This window comes from Apis mellifera, linkage group LG6 (genome assembly GCF_003254395.2).
Source record: "Apis mellifera strain DH4 linkage group LG6, Amel_HAv3.1, whole genome shotgun sequence".
NCBI classification, from domain to species: Eukaryota; Metazoa; Arthropoda; class Insecta; order Hymenoptera; family Apidae; genus Apis; species Apis mellifera.
The window spans coordinates 14,070,115-14,089,909 of NC_037643.1; the positions used below are offsets into that span (position 1 = coordinate 14,070,115).

The 19,795-nt window shown below is 37.6% G+C and overlaps 2 protein-coding genes across 2 annotated transcripts; both read right to left on the reverse strand.

Moving 5' to 3' along the window:
• Positions 1-10,311: 10,311 nt before the first annotated feature.
• On the reverse strand, positions 10,312-14,874 carry LOC100576179 (cilia- and flagella-associated protein 43). Its single transcript, XM_026441402.1, has 5 exons — positions 14,256-14,874; positions 13,907-14,190; positions 13,282-13,707; positions 12,352-13,219; positions 10,312-12,219 (listed from the first exon to the last, which is right to left on the reverse strand). The coding sequence occupies exons 1-5, from the start codon at positions 14,872-14,874 to the stop codon at positions 11,660-11,662; spliced, it is 2,757 nt and encodes a 918-aa protein (XP_026297187.1). The 3' UTR covers positions 10,312-11,659.
• On the reverse strand, positions 14,630-18,858 carry LOC113218565. The gene is made up of 4 exons (XM_026441403.1): positions 18,291-18,858; positions 17,114-17,864; positions 16,052-16,682; positions 14,630-15,080 (listed from the first exon to the last, which is right to left on the reverse strand). Exons 1-4 carry the CDS (start codon positions 18,856-18,858, stop codon positions 15,003-15,005), a joined length of 2,028 nt encoding a protein of 675 aa, XP_026297188.1. The 3' UTR covers positions 14,630-15,002.
• Between the last annotated feature and the right edge of the window lie 937 nt (positions 18,859-19,795).

Below are 19,795 nucleotides of genomic sequence, written 5' to 3' on the forward strand. Positions count from 1 at the left end.
CCTGGGGCTAGGGGTTGGTACGCGGGACCGTACGCGGGGTCAGAGTCACGGGTTGGGCGCAATAAATATGTCGGGAAAGCCGATCGGGGGGCTCGATGCGTTTTGGCGAAGGCGAACTGCGAACGGGGGTCGAAGGAGGTGCAGGGGACGGGACGAGGCGTCGTTGCTTCGAGCCTCGGGTTTATCGAGCCCGAGGACTTTTCTACAAGCGATTCTGATGAAGATGAGGTGATTGGGAGTCGCGAGAGAGGGCTTGATTTTTGGAAAATTGAACGAGAATATATATATATGTATATATGATATTCGAAGAGGAATACTTTAATTTTATGCAAATTATGTAAGAAAAATTATGCGGTATAAGAAGATTTCTATTCTATTTGTTGAATTAATAATGAATAAACAGTAAGTGTAATGCATGTATTTTTTACACAATGTAATCCATTGCTCTTTTTAATATTACATATTCATATATTAAATATATATACTCACACATTACTCTTTTTAATATTACATAATTATGTTTGTTGAATATAGGAAACTTTTAGGAGAATTAATTATGAACATGCAGCACATACATCATATATATATACATATATTTTACACAATGTAATTGATTGCTCTTTTTAATATTACATAATTATGTTTGTTAAATATAGGAAAATTTTAAAAGAATTAATAATGAACATGCAGTGTTACATGATATATATATATATATATATATATACACAATATGAAAGATATAAAGTATGAGAAAATTAATATGGATACTTATTTCTATTCTATTTGTAGAATAAAAGAAAATTTTAGGAAAATTAATAATGAACATGCAATGTTATATATATATACATATATAGGCAATGTGAAAAAAGTATGAAGAAAATCAATTGCTCTTTTTAACATACATAATTATGTTTATTGAATAGAAGAAAATTTTAAGAGAATTAATGAATAAACAGCATATATGTAATATATATATATATATATATATATATATATATATATATATATATATATATATATTACACAATGTAATTGATTGCTCTTTTTAATATTACATAATTATGTTTGTTGAATATAGGAAAATTTTAGAAAAATTAATAATGAACATGCAGTGTTACATGTTATATATATATATATACACATATGAAAGATGTAAAGTATGAGAAAATTAATATGGATAATTATTTCTATTCTATTTGTTGAGTAGAAGAAAATTTTAGGAGAATTAATAATGAATAAACAGCACATGTGTAATATGTATATTTTACACAATGTAATTGATTGCTCTTTTTAATATTACATAATTATATTTGTTGAATATAGTGAAATTTTAGAAAAATTAATAATGAACATGCAGTATTACATGTTATATATATATATACACAATATGAAAGCTGTAAAGTATGAGAAAATTAATATGAATAATTATTTCTATTCTATTTGTTGAGTAGAAGAAAATTTTAGGAGAATTAATAATGAATAAACAGCACATATGTAATATATATATATATTTTTTACATAATGTAATTGATTACTCTTTTTAATATTATATAATTATGTTTGTCGAATACCACAAATATATATATATATATATATATATATACATATATTTTACACAATGTAATTGATTACTCTTTTTAATATTATATAATTATGTTTGTTGAATATAGGAATATTTTAGAAGAATTAATAATGAACATGCAGCGTTACATGCTATACACAATATGAATAGTATCATTGTGTATATATATATATACACACAACATGAAAAGTGTAAGGTATGAGAAAATTAATATGGATAATTATTTCTATTTTATTTTAGTAGAAGAAAATTTTAGGAGAATTAATAATGAACATGCAGTGTTACATATATATACATATATAGACAATATGAAAGGTGTATGTAGAAAATCAATTGCTCTCTTTAATTACATTTATTGAATACAAGAAAATTTTAAAATTTAAATTAATAATTCGAGGGGACATCGAGGTGTTCAATGTTTCCCTTCCTTCGAAACCACTAAATTATTCTCCCTACCTGTTTAAAGGAACAAGAGGTTATAAATTTTATATGAAACGCGTGTCTCAATATATATATTCCAAAAACACATTCGAATATACAACGAATAGAAAGAGCAAACTGTTCCCCGTTTCCACCGGGGAGGTAGAAAAAGAAGAGAACCAAATCCACTGTGTTCTCACGTTCTCTCGCGTGCGAAGGAGAAGGCAGTCCTATCGAGGAGGACGAGACGAGAGAAGGGCGGGGAGGAACGAAAAGAGAGACGGAAAAATGGGGGTTAGGGGGAAGCAGGAGAAGCTTCGACTTTGCAAATAAGATGTAAAAAAAGAAAAAAATACCTGGAAGCCAGCCTCCGCTTGTTCTCCTCTTGGGACCCGGAGGAGGAGACCTTACCTTAAATACAGGTCACGCGTGTTTTGCCCGATGTGCGCCCTCCTACGTCCCCTCCTCCCCCCTCCCCTGCACAAAAGTCGTCGCTGCGGAAAGACTCCCCCCTCCCCTCGTCTCGAAAGAAGGAGAATTCCCTTGTTTTCGAATCCGGGGAGAAGAAACGGTGGGAATGACGGGCGTCGACGATTCAAATTACTAATCGCGTGCTCGCGAGCCAGTACTACCTTGCGAATTGTAGCATTTGAACGGTCGTAGAAGCGGGCCCGAAACGAATTACCGAAATTGTGGGCCACTCTCCCCGACTTCTCCCCTCACCATCCTGTTGCAGATCGACGGAATGCAACTCGATCTCGTCGAAGGAATATTTGAACAAATTATGATACAATTATAATTTTCTCCAAAATTAAATTAATTCGAATTAAATTGCTCGCAGGATTATTTTCGAAGGAGGGTGTCTTTTATCCTTTATTTTAACGTTCTATGGAACAGTTGTATTGGCACAATAAAAATTTTTTGAGAAGTATTTTTCCTCTTGGCACAATAAAAATTTTTTGAGAAGTATTTTTCCTTTTGGCACAATAAAAATTTTTTGAGAAGTATTTTTCCTCTTTCCTGGTAGATAGTTTTCCAAGATTAATTATCCTACTTTTCGAAACGAATGTCGTTTATCTATATGTATATATGAACGTTGGGCGTGGGAAAAAGAAAGTGGGGAGGGAGGAGCAATTTTTCCAAAACGGTTTTGTATACGAAGTGGGCAGGTTCGGGGGCTAATTAAAAATCTTCTCCCCTGGCATACATTATCGGCTGTATCGCGGGAAAACAACGCCCACGGCCCCGATTTGACACTTCATCATTCGCCGGCACCCCGTCATTAAAACGAGATTAGACACGAAATCGTAAGATGGGCTCGAACGTTTTTCGAAGCTAAGCTAATTTTTCGAGAAGAGAAACGGACACTTGCGTTTCGATATATAATTTTGTGACAATAGTGGATATAGAGGAATAAAAGAGACGAGTTTTGTCGAGTTTTCCTTTTTTTTTTTTTTCGCCAAAAGTGATTGTTATTATCGAATATATAAGTTTTTCTAATTACATAATTGTTAATCGTTGATACAATTATAATTTCGTCGAAAAAATTAAATCAATCGGTTAATTCGGATTAAACTGCTCGAAGGATTATTTTCGAAAAGGGAGAGGTGTCTTTTATCTCATATTTTCTCTTTTTCTTATATTACGTCCGAATCGATTAGTTTGTTTCTGTCGAATTCGCGTATATTAGATCGGTCGTAAGGCTTCCTGATTAAATCTTTTGGCTCTAATTGTTGGAAATGTTCTGGAAAGGAAGGAAATGATAAAATTAATGACGAGATATTAATGAGAAGAATATATTCGGAGTGAAAGAAACTTACCGTGTTCGAGTTGATATTTTAACTCATTTTGAATCACTTTAAAATCCATCTTATCCTTAACCATGTAACTCCTTTTCGGGATGTGGAATCCTGAGTGGTAAAAAAATGATCGTTTATATTATCTATTTTCCAAAATTTGGAATATAATCTCTATTAGAAAAGGAATTTATTTAAATAAATACCAACCACGAGCACGTATCCGAGAAAAATGTCGCAGCATTTTCACATAAATATATATATGTATATATATATATTGATTGTAACAACGATTTACAAACTGGAATTTTCTTTTTCTTCTTAATCTCCGATCTCGAAAGGTTAATTTTCCTTTAAAAAAAAAAAAAAAAGAAAAAACAATTAACTCTCAGATATTGCGATCGATTAAATTTTCGAACATCGTCCACATTCAGCCATCTGAAAACTATTATTCTCCTTCTTAAAAAAAATTATCCAATCTTTATTCAACTTCCTTAGACACTTCTTTAACCCTTAACACGTTGATGATATTCGAGTGACTTATTAAATTGTTATATTATTATTAAATTTTTATTAATTTAAATTATTATTAAATTGTTATATAGCTTATTTAATTATTTATAAAAAATTTTTGTAGGAAAGATATTCCACCGAATGTGATAAAACTATTAAATTGTTGTAAAAATAATAAAAAAATAATTTCAAAACATTCCATAATAAAGCTGATTCGGATAATTTGGATAAAAAAAGTTGTCGTTCTTTTTAAATTCCTTCGTGCATTTGATTTGATCCATTTATCGTCTTTTATCTGAATAGCATAATTTGCACATCCAATATTTATACCAGAATTATTTTTTTAAACTGATATTATGTTGAAGGTTTTGACAAGGTAATTCCAATAATTAATCTTGGAATTTTTATATATTTTTTTTTTGTTGCAATTTCGTAAACTATCAAAGCATTTACAAGTGAAATCCCTGAAAGAAGTTGAATACCAAGTTTTCTAATTGTACTAAAATAGTTTCAGAGTTATTTATTAATAATAATATTATATTTTATATATAATTTATTAATACAATTAATTTTAAAACTATAATATAATTTTTTATAATTAAATAATTTAATTTTATAAACATACAAACTTATTACTCATATAATATTAGTAAATATTATGTAAATATAAAGTTTTTTTTATTATATATTTATTAATATTATTATACAATATAATTAATTTTAAAACTATAATATAATTTTTTAATACATATTTTTAATATAATACAAACAAATTAAAATTTAATTATGATTTTTTATAATTAAATAATTTAATTTTGTAAACAAACAAACTTATTACTCATATAATTATATTTATTATCACTAATATTAGTATAAATATAAAGTTTCCTTTTTTTATTATATATTTATTAATATTATTAATACAATTAATGATATTTCTATTGCAAAGACAATGATGAAAATAAATGACGAACGAGGCATCATTCTTGGGACCATCAGTGCTTTACTAAAATATTTAGAGTAGAAATACACTCGATACAGCAGAGCGTTAAGAGAATCTATCACCAATTTCTACTTCTGAATCCTGGAAAAATGATTGGAACGAGGATTCAGAACCCAAGCGTTTCCTTCCTCCCTATAAGGACGGAGACGATCGCGGGTCAGATAAAAATTTGACGCGATCGGGCGGCGAAGAAAAACGCTGCTCGAAACGTAAAAAGGGGGAGGGAGGGAGGAAGGAAGGAGGAGTTGGCAGCGAGGTCGAGTTTACGACTCCGCGCTCTACGCGAAGGGCGAAAGGGGCGACAGCGAAACTCGTTATTATCCGACCGTACTTCTTCCTTGGCGTCCTGCGAGAAGACGGGCTGCGGACGTCGATGGCCGTCCCGCGCCTGCCTCCTCCACGGGCCACTTTCAGACCGTAAAGAGACAAAGGAGAGTTTCTCTTTTTTTTTTCTTCCTCCTCTTTCTTCTCCGCCGTTGAAACGCGCGTTGTAAACATCTCGTTTCCGAGACGACGAAGAAGAACGAGAGATTCAAACTTGTAAAAGAAAGAGATTCAATCTTTCGATTAATCCGAAATAATATCTCTAATAACTAAAGGTAAGCGTTAAAATTAAGAAAGAAGATTGTTGGAAGAGATTCTTATTTCTTATAAATCGACAGATGAATAGAAAACGAATATATAATATTAATATATATTTATATCATTATATATTCAATATATAATTGTATCATTATAATAATAGTGATTGCAATATTATTTTTAAAACACTAGAAAAAAAAAGGGAGAAAAATAACGTCAAATAACGTGGTCTCGTTTAATGACATGCTAAAGAGATGGCTGTTCGAGGGTTGCATTATCGAAGTTTCCACGGTAGTGGACGGTGCCTAAGCGTGACATAAATCCTCCGGTAAGCCGGACGTGTGTTTCCGCGTGTACTCGGATAGATGCACTTACGTATGCGCGGATCCAGAATGCGCGATGGAACGCCGCCACCCTCGTTCCTTTTCGCCGGATTGGGTTGAATGGCCACGACGTTGCACCGTCCCGTATCCAGCCAACCTCGAAACACGCCTTGAAATACCTATTTTCAACGGGGTGTCGACCATCCCCTCAACTCGAGTCGAGTCGAGTCGAGGGACCTTTCCAAGGAAATTTTCGCTTATCAAACCGTTGACGCGGTTTCATTATGTATTATTATTTATTTTCTCGTTATTTTTTCCCTCGTTCTATTCCCTTTGCGTATATGAAATTCTTAAAATTATTATTAATCCAATATCTAAGATTCTTCTTCGTTTTCTATACGCTTCAAATGGCGCCTTAAATTCCCTAGATTTATTCTCATCGTTACGTGTTGCTACTTTTATCGTTATGTAATGATATTTGCAGAGACTAGAAAAAAATATTCCTTTTCTAATATCTAAGATGTCGATTCTTTACTTTTTCTCTATACGTTTCAAATGGTATCTTAAATTCCCTAGATTTATTCTCATCGTGCTCGTATTATTACTAAATTGTATAATAATATTTGCAAAGACGAGAAAAAATATTTCTTTTCTAATATCTAAGATGTCGATTCTTCACTTTTTCTCTATTCAAATGATATCTCAAATTCCCTAGATTTATTCGAGCCATTATTGCTTTTATCGTTATATTACGATATTTACAGAGACGAGAAAAAATAATTCCTTCTCAATATCTAAGATTCTTCACTTTTTCTCTATATGTTTCAAATGATATCTCAAATTCCCTAGATTTATTCGTATCATTTTATTACTTTTTAATCGTTAGAGAGACGATTAAGAAATGTTCCCTAGCTTAAACTTTAAATAAATAAATAAGAAGAAATGATTTACAAATAACTTTCCAAAAATTAAAAAACATTTATCGCAATACATCCTCGTCAAATACCTTCAAACTTTCCGATAGAATCCAACCTAACCTAACGGAAAGAAATCCTTCTCGATCGAGCATGAATCAAAGTATATCAAGTACAAGAAAGTGGAAGAAGAAGTAGAAGTAGAAGAAGAAGAAGAAGAAGCGATATATATATTTTTTTTTTTTTTTAAACGAGTCGTCCATCGGCGTAACGCGATATTCGAACGGTATTTTTTTCCACCGGTGGTCGGTTAAGAGTTACTGGGCAGGTTATCGGGACGAGGGGGGGGGAGGGGGAGGGGGGGAGGGAGAAGACGCATTACCAGATTGGCTCGCGCCGCTCGCATTCACCCAGTCTTTTACATTCATGAAGCTTTTATTCGCTTGATTTGACTATACGCTTCGTATTCACGGCTCTCGATTTGATTTGCATTGATTGGAGTGCCAGAGTTTCCCCCCGGATAACCGGCCTTCCGCCGCCTCCCCCCTCGCCACGGCCGGTAATATGGCGCGTATGTGCCACCACTTCTTTACCATACGATAATTTCCACGGCTAGATCTGCCCGGCTGTAAGGAAAAGTGGTATCCTTTTGCTTCGTGGGGAACGAAATCTTTTCTTTATTCCCTAATCTAGTGTCACGTTTGGGGATTTTTTTTTTGTAAATTATCGAATAAACAGAATGCTTTGAAATTTATTCGAAACAAGAATAAAAATGATTATGGGATTTTCACTCGTTTCAACTTTCGATATTAATTTAATTTTGTAATAATAAATTGGAAAATACACTGGTAAATAAATCGAATAATTTCGAAGGTGATTCGTGTGCGATACTTGTGGATAAGGAATCTTTTGATTGGTGGGGAGCGAAATCTTTTCTTTATTCCCTAATCTAGTTACCGTTTGGGGATTTTTTTTTGTAAATTATCGTATAAACAGAATGCTTTGAAATTTACTCGAAACAAGAATAAGAATGAGAATCATGGAATTTTCACTCGTTTCAACTTTCGATAATTATTAATTTAATTTTATAATAATAAATTAGATAATACACTGGTAAATAAATCGAACAACTTCAAAGGTGATCCGTGTGCGATACTCGTGGATAAGGAATCTTGTATTATCCTTATTTCAATGATTTGGAATTGACAATTACTTTTAAGAGAAATTAATAAACTGTTATAGAATGATTAAATTTTACACGAGAATACACTTCTCATTATTCTTTCATTCTAATTAATCACAATTTATGAAAACAACTTAAAAAACAATTGCTGGTAAAAATCGATACTATGACAATTTTAAAAAACACGACGAGGAGGATGATGAACCCGGCCGACACTTTCCACCACGTCGTTGTCCACCACGTTATCCACGTGGACGAGCACGATTTCTAAACACGGTTGAATTACGATCGAACGGTCGAAAGGATTTAATCAGGGCCCGTATTGGCCGCTCTCACAGAGGACAAGCGGCAATTTGCAGCGGCGCATAAATCATCCGGGGAGGGAGGGACTCGCGATCTATACACTTTTTCACCATAAATAACTGTACTAATAGTAGAGCCGCGAGATGAATGATCCCAGGAGAATCCAAGCCGCGAACCAACACTAGTCGTACGAATCAATTTCGTTGAAAATTCGCCCCGTCCTTTCTCGCTCTTTCATATTCGGCTTAACATCAAACGTGTCTCTCTCTTTTTCGAGAGAGAGAAGGAATTCAACTTCAAACTCATCGTGCGACGATTAAACGCGAGCGACGTTTGGGAGGCCTCTCCATGAGAAAGTGGCCGATCTTTACGCTTGTTGCTTCCGTGGTTCGATTCATTTTTTATTGTAATATAGAAATCGAGGACATCCTTGGAAGGGTGGCCTTTTGTCGGTGTTTAAGGATAATTGATGACTTCTCGCGATTCGTGTCGGTCCGAATCGAGTGAATGGAGGAATCGTAAGGGACTCTCCTCTCTTTTCGAGATGGAATATTTAATAATTTCCTTTATTTTTTCCTTTTTTTTTTTTTGAATTTATAACAAGATAAATTTCGAATCGGAAGAGGTATAACCGTGAAAATGATTTGCAAGAGAAGAAAGTCGTATTCTCTCGAAGGCGACGATGGAAACTTCCTTGCACTCAACAAACACAAAAATTGCAACGTGGAAGTAACGTGGGATTATTAAAGGATGAGATATTAAAATATTTTTCCATTCTCTATTTCTCATTCACAAGTAGCGAATCAATTTCTCAGTAAAAATGAAAATAAAGAAACAATTGTTATCGAATGAACAATTTCGAAGTAAAATTCCAAGATGAAGTGGAAAAGAACAAAGTGTTATAAATAATAAAAAAATCGTAAAGGAGGATTAATTTTTCACGCTCCATTTCCTCGCGTATCCGTTTCGATTTTCATGGGCGAGAGGAAAAAAGATCGAGTATAAAGGGAAAAAAAGGGAGAAGAATGGACACGGAGCAAGCCCCCCGACGTCGAACTGTAAATATTTTCACCCTAACGATCGCATGATTTTTATTAATGAAGCGGGGCAGGGCCCCTTTGTCCCCACCTCCTTCTCCCCCCCTCAAATATTATGCCGGTTGAAAGGTTATATTCACCCGAGTTCCTCTTTTTGTTGCCGCGGTAGCCGTGACGTGGGCCACGGAATCCACGGGTTATCCGATGATCGATCAATCATCGTTTCCACAGCTGACATCGACATAATACTGTCGTCGTTACGTAAAAACACCAAGAGTCGAGAACCGAGCCACTCCACACGAGAACTCTCTCTCTCTCTCTCTCTCTCTCTCGTTCGAATGTTCGAACGGAATCGAAAGAGGATTCCCCCCGAGTTCTTCTCGATAAAATAAAATTCACGATGGCTGTGCACGTTATTCACTGTTCATTGCTCGAGAAAAATGCACAAGGAGGGAAGGAAGGAAGGGTAAGAGAGAGAATGGAATTATATTTTCATTCACAAAGTTAGGTTAAATATTAGGTTATTAAATACTTCTCGAAATTGTTAATTATTTCGATGTGAATTAATACCAATTATCATCTCAATTGCTCGAATTATAGTTACTATAGTTATAAATATTTATTTCATTACATCGATACGATCAGAATTCTTGTATATTATTTTATTGAAACGAAGAAAATACAAAGAAATCTTTCTGGTAAAAGTGTTCACATTCGAAAGTGTTTCTATAATTTTGAGGATCGTAGCGATATTCCATGATTTACATTCAATTTATTCGTTTTTCACGGAGGTAGAGAAAAGGATAAATAAAGGACACGTTTTTTGGAAGATTGTTAGATAATTACAATTCTCGAGCGTTTACAAAATTATCTAAATTTACAGCAACGATATAATGTTAATTTCACGAACAAAACTCGCATAAAATACTGCGTTTAATCGCAGTCGCTAAATAAATGCAGCCGTTTCAAACCAACGCTCCGCGTTTATTTCTATTCAACGGATATCCATCTCTTCGACCGGTTCAAAACAAATTTCAAACCTCTCAAAACTCGTAAATCGCGCGCTTCCATCCAAGTCAAAAGCCGCGCGCAATTATCGAAATTACGCCCCCTTCCCTCCCCCTCCCTTTCTTTTGCCAATGACTTACTGCGCGGACGCGGTCAACGACCGTTTTTTATATCCAATCTAATTTTCGAGATTCGAGTAGTCATTAAAAAATACGATTAAAAATAAATTTTATCGATTTATCGAAATTATATTCTTTTGCCGATCATTTAATCACAATCGTTTCAATATTTAACTTAATTTTAAAAAATCGAAATCGTCATTGCAATGTTTCTCGAAAAGAAAATTGAAATAATAAAAATGAATAACAATTGAAATGACTTAATTCGAAGAAAAATAATAATTTTATCAATTTATCTAAATTATTATTTCTCTCAATTTTTTTCATCAATGATTTATAGGCGGTTATACAAATTTTCGAAATCATCATTAGAACGTTCCTCGAAGAGGAGATTAAAAATAAATAATAATTAGAATGACAATTCGAAAATGATTTATTCGCGGACAACGATCGTTTTTATATTTAATCTAATTTTCGAGATTCGTTGGAAAATACGATTAAAAATAAATAATAATTGAAAATAAACACGATTTTGAATTTCAGCGAGGACAATTTTTTGAAAAACGTAAACATAAAATATATTCCGTGGAACATCTTTGAACGATTTTTAAAATATAAATACAAAAATTGCCGAGTATGTACAGAAAAGTCGAGCAAAGCTTTCCAATTTATCAGAAACCGATATATATCTTTATTCTACGATCGATTGTTTCAAAGATATCTATTAAAATATAAAAGTTTCAACAAATTGAAAAGCTCTTTCCAATTATCCTCGCAGACGATCGAGGACCTACTTGTCCCAAAAACGAGATAACGCGAGAGAAAGAGGGCCATAAATCATCGGCCAGAAGGGGAACCGATCGAGCAACAAGAAAATTAACAAAGATTCGTTCGAACGTTCTTCCGCGTCTCCTCGTTTTCGTCGAGCATCCTGAAATGAAAGGTCGGGTATCGCTTGAGCCTGAGCAGCTCGTGCTCGGTCTGCAGCTCGACGAGTTCCGCGTAATTTTCCTGCAGCTTCTTGACCAACGCCGATCGATGCATCACCATCTTCACCTTCCTCTCGAGGTGTTCCTTCTGCCTCTCCTCGCCGACGATGTCGCGCCTCAACTCCATGTCGCACCTGGCCATGTTCATCTCGAGGATCTGCCGATCGAGCTGCTCGTTCTTCACCTTCAGATTGGCGATCTCCTTCTCCACGGCCTCGAGCCGCGACCTCTCCTCGTCCAACGCCTTCTGAAACTTCCGTTTCACCGCCTCTATGTCGTCGTCCAACTGTTGCGGCGTCTTGTCGTCCGGCAAACCTTTCGCCTTCCTCTTCAAGTAACCCTGCATCTCTTTCGTCACAGTGGTCGATTCCGTGAAACGGAGATCCTCCTTCAGATCCTCCAAATTCTTCTTCCTGCACATGTGCTGCCATTGCTTCAACAGGGTGCCTGAATGAAAGAAGAAATGAATGAAATTAAAGAAGAAATGAATGAAATTAAAGAGATTACATTATAATAATCTATTAAGAAAATTATGAAGCATGCCTCGACTCGACTTAAATAAGAGAATGAAAAGGGCACCTCTCTGAAAGCTCAACAAGTTGTTCAAAGCCTTCAATTTGCACTCGCCCGCGGCACGTATGTACGAGTTGGCGCTGTCGATGGTTGTTTTCGAGACGAGGACCGCGTGCTTCGAATCGGTCAATTCCCCCTCGAGATCGATCTCCACCTGGCCCATCTTCAACACCAACTGTATCTCCACGTCGAGGTCCTCCATCATTTGCCGCATCCTCTTCTCCACTATATCCTTCTTCATATCCTCCATGTCGATCTTGCACTTCTCCATCTTCTGCTCGAAACCTAGGAGCACCGCCTCCACGTCCATGAGCTCGCTCTGCGCCCCCCTTATCATCAGTTCCAAATTGATCTTCGCGCGTCTCAGACGGATCAGATTCTCCCAGTTCGAGGCGTCTATGCTCGGTGGAACTGTGACAGGTCTAATGTCGAAATTGTGCAGTATCCTCAGGTAATCCTTGCACTCTGAAGGCAGGTAAATCCTGGCCCCCTTCCCCCCCAACACATCCTCCGCGAGTTCGTAAAAGTCGGACGACTCGAGATTCCTCAGATTCACCCTAGGCCTGCGATTGCACTGCCGTTCCAGTATCTCCATCTGCACCTTGTGCATATGATAGAACTCGCTCTTGAACTTTTTCGCGAACGCTTTCTCCTTGCTGACCAAGCTGGTGTATTTGTCCGTCACTTTTTGATGAACGTTCTGAAACATCTTTATGTGCTCGTCCATCTCCCTCTCGTAGTCCTCCTTGTCCGCGATCCTCTTCTTCAACGAATTCTCCTCCTCGAACGTCATTATCCTATGATGGACCAGGAGCAAACCTCGCACGTATCTCAGGTACAACTGGTTGATCGCCGCCTCTATGTCCATTTTCATCTGAAAGGAAAATAGGTAAGTAACAGTTGGAAAAGAGTTAATTGGTTAATTGGTAAACTCACGTGGAACAGATTGTTCAATTTCCCATTGAACTTGTCTATACCCTCCTTCAATTGTTCCATAACCTTTAAATATTCCGCGTCCAACATCCTGTGATACCGTTCCCTCTCCTCCTTGAGAAATTGCACGTCCTTCTCGTACTGTTTCACCGCCAATATATCCTCGGACGTGTAGTCCTCCGGTTTCTTCGCCAGCATGCAGGCAGGCTTGGGCACGTCTATCTTGATTATGTCCTCCCAACGCACCTCCAACACACCGTTCATCATCGCCATGAGGGCGCGCTCCCGAAAATCGTCGGCAAGCAACAATTTTCTTATACGCTCCTCCTCCGCCGCTTGCTTCATCAATATTTCCATGGCGGACGGGGATATGTACGGCTTCGCCTTTATCTCGTCCCTTCTCACCGTGATTATGCTCTCTGGCCTCTCCTAAATGGCGACAAAATGGCGTCCTTATAAATAGAGTGGGGGGGGTCGATTTAGGTTATGTATAAATTAGGTTAGGAGTTTGCGTTTCAATTTAGGGAAATTCGTCGTACCACTCGACAAACATTCGAACTTGGAGGAGGATGAAAAGAATGCGTTTAGGAACACGCGTCGAGGAAGAATTGTTAATCGAATGTAATACCTGCCAGTGCCAGACGGGATCGGTTGGGACGTGTGGCACGTGTTTGTTAAACATGATGTTCAATTCCGAATCTATGTAACGTATCCTCTCGATTCTGTCCCGTATCACGTTCATCTCTCTCTCCTTCAGCGCGTATATCTCGTTGAATTTATTGTTGAAAAAGTCCCGAAGTTTGGTGCAATCGTGCAGGAAGAAACGATTGTTTATCTTGGTTTGGGCGAATCCGTAGTAGCCGAATTGAGGGTAATAAGGGGATGACTCGATGAAGCGATGAGTCGTGGTTCCTTCGAACAATACATTGGTATCGATATAAAATTAAAAAAACGAATTAAAAGAGGAATATTTTTACCGTTCACCGCTTTCCGTTCTTCCATTTCGTACTTAAACCTCTTCAAATCCTCCTCCTTGTCCTCCAACTCCCAATCGTTCATCAACAGATGGATCCTCTTGTCCTGCTCGCGATATATATTGTGCTTCTTGCTCGCCTCCATCTGCAACTCTTGCTCGGTATATATTTTCCAAGGTTCGAACCTGTCGTTCTCGAGGACGCTGTACGCGGTCTTCTTGTGAAAGTTTATGTACTTTAGGAACAACACATCGTCCGGATCCTCGGCGATCGAGGGATAATTGACCACCTCCATCTCGTCGAAGATCGCGTACAGACTCTTGGCGACCACCTTTTGCGGGTCCCAGAAATTTTTCCGTATCCACTTGGACACCCTCTTCGTCTCGTTGATGTTGTGCTCGAACTCGAGGCGAAGGTTCTCGCAAATGTCGCGGCCAACCTTCAACTTGTGATCCCGCCCCTTTATGTCCAGATCGAACGCGGCTATGGGAAGCTTTTCTATCTCCGTGCTCGCCTCGTTCTCGTCCAACAACTTTTTCACCTTGTTCCGAAGCTCCTCGAAATCATTCAATATGGCCGTCTTCTGCTCCCTGCTCTCTTCCTCCTCCTCCTTCAGCTGCATCTCGTACCTCCATTCCGTCCACGTCTTGTCCCCCTCCTTCTCCGAATCCGGGAACTCGTACAACGGACTCGTCAGAATATCGTAAATTAACGGGTCGAGGCTCGCGTAATCGATGTCGATCTTCTTTATCATCTTCTCGTACAGCTTGTGCTCCACTTTGCTCGTACGTTTCTCCTTCGGGGAACGTAATCCTTGCAGCTCCTACGCTGGAAGAAGGAAGCGGAAATGGGGGGAATATTAATCAATGGGAAATGGAAAGAGAAAGCGGGAAATTGTCTCGATCGAAGATCGATTATCTCGTCTAGTTTTGTAGAGGTTAGTTTAAAATTATTTCATTGTGCAAAAGATTTAGATTTTATACATTTTCTTTGTGTAATAACTTTTTTTTTTGAGAAGCGTAAGAATTTGGAATTGAAAATGGGCTTCGAAAAATCTATATTATACGAGGATAAAATTTCGTAAGCTCGTTGTGTCCCATTGGTTTGCCGTTTAAAAAAATTTATTATATCTTCAATTTATGAATAATTGATATATCATTTGAAAAATGATATAAATTGTCAATAAATTTATACTATTCTAATAAAGAAATCTATTAGGTTGTATTATTAATTGCGATTCGTAAACTAACCTATATTTTCATGTTCTTATATTTCCTTTGTGTAATGACTTCTTTTGAGAAACGTAGAAGAATTTGGAATTGAAAATGAGGTAAATCGAGGTAAACCGAAATACATATTGAAAAAGGATAAATTGAAAGTGGAAGCGGAATTAGACGTATCTCCAAGCACAGTTTCCACACGTCCATCTTTGAATAGAATTATAACCTATGACGATAATCGTACGCGATCTGAACAATGGATGCCTAAACGAACGTCGAAACCATCGTTACCGACCGAAAAAGAGTTATGGCGACTGTATATTTCGAGCTATAATCTTTTCTCAGCTCGTATTTCGATCGAGTAAAGATCACAGTTTCGAAAATGTATTCTTTTTCTTCTTACCAAACGCAAAAACGGCAATTTCACGCGATGACAACCATAATATTTCTCCAAAGTTATCTCATTTTTAAAAATTCCACGAATGTCGTTTTTTACCAAGATTGCGTCCGATAAAAATTTCGTCACTCGAAAGGGGAGGGTAGAGAATCGAGGGGAAGGAATCAAGTGTAAGTAAATACCTTTTTGGCGGGGGAAAACTTGGTCGCGATCAACGAGCCGTTGTAACCGAGGGCGATGATCAGATCCCCTTGTTTGTTGGACATCGCCTTCTTCGTGCCCAATTCCTCCCTGTGATGGGTCTTGATGCACGCCATTTCCCGCCTCACTGTCTTGTCCCTTACGTGAACTATCCCGTCGATGGCCATCGTCATGATCCACCATCGATCCACGAACAAACTGGCCAGTTTCATGAGATGCCCTGTCATCAAACCGTCCTCGAACGTGATGTTCTTGAAATCTTGTATCTTCTGCACTCGAAGTTGGCGCGTCATGTAAGGTGTTCCTATGAGGAACATCGGATTACCGGGCACGTGATAGAGATTCCGATACACTCCAGGCAAAAGCAATTCCACGATCGGCGCGACGACCAACGTTTGATTTTCCACGATCTCGTATAGGAACAAGCTGTGCCCCACGTTTCTCACGATCGTGTATAGAACGAGGATACGCAGCTTCTTGTATCCTTCGAAGATTAGTACGTCGGAGATCGGATGTCCGACTCTGATCAACGTCTGCACGTCGTACATATTCACCCGTTGCATGTTTATGTAGTAACAGTTGCCTGCTTTTGTCTCGGCCGCGATCAGAGATCTAAGGAGAAAGAGAGAGATGAAGAAGAGATTATTAACAATCATCGAAAATATTAATAAATTGTTCTGCACGTATTCTCGTGTTATCTTGGATTAAAAGAATATATCCTTATCACTCTTACCGTTCAATGTTGAAAAAAAATCTACCACGTAATGGTAGAAAAGATATATAATTTGATCGTTAGAAATCGTAGATGTCTATTTTCATTCGTTCGAGATTATTTGGAAGTTGATATATTAAACTATTAATTATTTCGATATTAATATTAATGCTACTCGAACTATTACAAAATTTATAAATCAAATACAAATATATTACTATTGTGATCACTAATACGCGTATTATAAAAAAAATTATTTATATCAAACTTTGGATTCTACACCAATGAATCGATAGAGTTTAGATGGATATTCTAATGCGAATCTTCTTACCTTCCAGACAACGAGAATTTGACGAAATCCAACGGCGTTCGTTGGATCCTCAATCGAGCGATGATCTTAGGATTGGTCGGCTTCACGATGGATACGCAGTGCAACTCGCCGCGATTGGTCGCCAAAACGATCAACGGAAATTCCGGATGGGAGGTCTGACACAATATTTCGTCGTCCACGTCTGGTATTATGTTCGAGATGAGAGTCCCTTCGTAACACTCGAGTATGACGTATTCTTTGTTCGCGTCGCAAATAGCGAACAAATGATGGCACCACGGATACACGAAATCGACGAAACGATACACTCCTCCGTTGTCGAAGCATTTGGAAACTACAGGCTTGTCGTTTTCCTCGAATATATCCACTTGCATCAGCTCCCCCTCGTACGTGTAATAGAAAAATCGGCGATCCCGATACGGATTCGTGATAAGAATATACGGTTTCTTCTCCGTCTTCACGTACCACAGTTTTCTCCATATATTCAATCTCGCGAACTTTTTGTAGAACGATATCTGACAGTACGGCGTTCGTAACACGAGGCCGTCCTGGAACCACTTGATTATAGGCAGATCCTTCTCTATGCAGATGTTGCAACGGTGGCCAACCATGATCCGATAGACGTCGCTTCCGTCGTAATTACTCAGATAGATGTGACCCTCTTTGTCAACGAGCGCCAGTAACGGTTCCGTGGACGTTGAAGACCAGTCCAGTCCACGAATCGGTTCGTCCCTCGGAAGTTTTATCTCGTACTCTGAAATTCAAACTCGTCGAAAGATTTCGTTCCAAGATCAGTTTATAAAATCGAATCGAGTTGATTTCATTTGATTAAAATTGAAGAGGTTAGATTTTATTCTCATAAGATAAATTGAAACACGTAAAATCGAAAGTTTTATCCACTTGCTCGTAAAGAGGTTAGATTTTGTTAGACGCTGATCCGGTTATTCTCATAAATTAAAACGCGTAAAATCAAAAATTTTATCCACTTTTAAAATCGAATCGATTTTATTTGATCAATTGCTCGTAGAGAGGTTAGATTTTGCTGTACAAAGATCCGTGATCCTTGTGATTGTTGTGAGATAAATAATTAGAACATGTGAAATCGATTTTAATTCAATAATTAATTTGTATCTCGAATAACGAGATTTCAACTCGAGTCGAAAAAGGATTGAATTGTTACCTTTCAAAATAGTAGCTTCTTTGGTGATGATCAGATCCCAAACGTACGCCTCCCCGCAACTTTTCCCCACTTGAGCAACGAGGACAGGTCCTATCAGATTGATCCTCATGATCTGGCCAATCTCGTCTCGTATATGGGTGTGCACAGCGGCGATCTTCTCGCCTGTCCTCCAATTCCATACGCTCAGTCTGAAGTGTGGATACGAGCCCATCGAGATTATGTAATCGGTGGAGGTGAATCCGGTGGCCAGACAATGATTCGTGAACCCGTTTGCGCATTCGGATATTTTGATCAACGATGGGTACGTATACACCATGATTTTTGGTTGAGACGCTTTCTCGGCAAAAGCGAATATGGGATACTTGGTGTGCGAGGAAAGGGATCGAACTCCCTCCCCGATATCGTGAGACCAACACCAAAGGATACTCTTCTTCTTGTGCTCGATCTGGTAGAACACGATGTGAAGGCCGGAACACCAAGCCAGAACGTCATTTCCTATCCAAATGATATCCTCGAATTTACTACCGCGTGCCCAAGCGGTCTTCCAATTGTCGTGACTTATCGGCATCCTTCGAGAAATTTGGATAACCTCAAAATGGTTACAAATTTGGTTAACTGTAACTTTGATTTAATATTTGGAAACAATTGAATCGAAATTGTAAATACGAGGAATATCTCTTTTTTACTCTTGGGTGATTTAGGAACGTTTAGGTTACGGTTCGTAACGACGGTTTGTAACAGTGGGTTTTATCCTAGTTATTTTTTTTCTTCCGTTACCTCGGTTACTTGTAATTATCGTCCGTCGATAAATTATTCCTTTTTCGTAGGTAAGTAGTTCGATTAAAAAGAGATTGTAATACGATTCAGAGAGGACGCTCGCGAATCGGATTTAATTTAATTCGCAATCGATGCGCGAAATAAAGAAGTTTATTTAAAAGTATATTTTTTGCGACTAATTGCGTACACGTAGCGATAAGGAATGTATATAAATTAATGGTAAATCGAAGAAGAGGAAACGGGTGCCAGAAGCCAGTAGAGTTTGTCTTGGAAGAAAGAGTTTGGCAGGGTTAAGACAAAAGGTGATTAGGATACGCGCAGTCGATGCTTGGGTTTATAAAGACCCCCATAGCGTGGCGTGATGAGGTCAAGCAGCGGGGAGTCATCCGTATACCAAAGGGTCGATCAAAAACTTATCCTTGCCACGTGATATACTACCCGTGCCTGCCAACCTCCTCCTCCTCCTCCTCTCCCTCTCTGTTCGATGACCCGATCCTCCAACTGTCTGACCAATTTAAAAATCGATGCTCGGCCGTCGATAATGAACGCCATATTACATACCTTTACATTTTCAATTTCGAACCTTTGAAAATTTTGGAAATTTCGATTTATACGAACGAAATGATTGAATTCGAAATTTCCTATCTCTTCACGTTCTGGCTTTTAAAATTTGCGTTCGAAAGTTTCGAAAATTTCGTTCTTCTCGATCGAACGAACAATCTGTTAAT

Excerpts from the sequence above, each read along its gene's own strand:
- LOC100576179 (XM_026441402.1), bottom strand. The coding sequence starts at position 14,874 with ATGCAGCTGAAGGAGGAGGAGGAAGAGAGCAGGGAGCAGAAGACGGCC. Across the intron at positions 14,191-14,255 it reads AGAACGGAAAGCGGTGAACG|GAACCACGACTCATCGCTTC; the intron begins GTAAAAATATTC and ends TATTGTTCGAAG. Across the intron at positions 12,220-12,351 it reads CTTGTTGAGCTTTCAGAGAG|GCACCCTGTTGAAGCAATGG; the intron begins GTGCCCTTTTCA and ends TCTTTCATTCAG.
- LOC113218565 (XM_026441403.1), bottom strand. The coding sequence starts at position 18,858 with ATGCCGATAAGTCACGACAATTGGAAGACCGCTTGGGCACGCGGTAGT. Across the intron at positions 16,683-17,113 it reads AAATTCTCGTTGTCTGGAAG|ATCTCTGATCGCGGCCGAGA; the intron begins GTAAGAAGATTC and ends CTTTCTCCTTAG. Across the intron at positions 15,081-16,051 it reads AGTTTTCCCCCGCCAAAAAG|CGTAGGAGCTGCAAGGATTA; the intron begins GTATTTACTTAC and ends TCCTTCTTCCAG.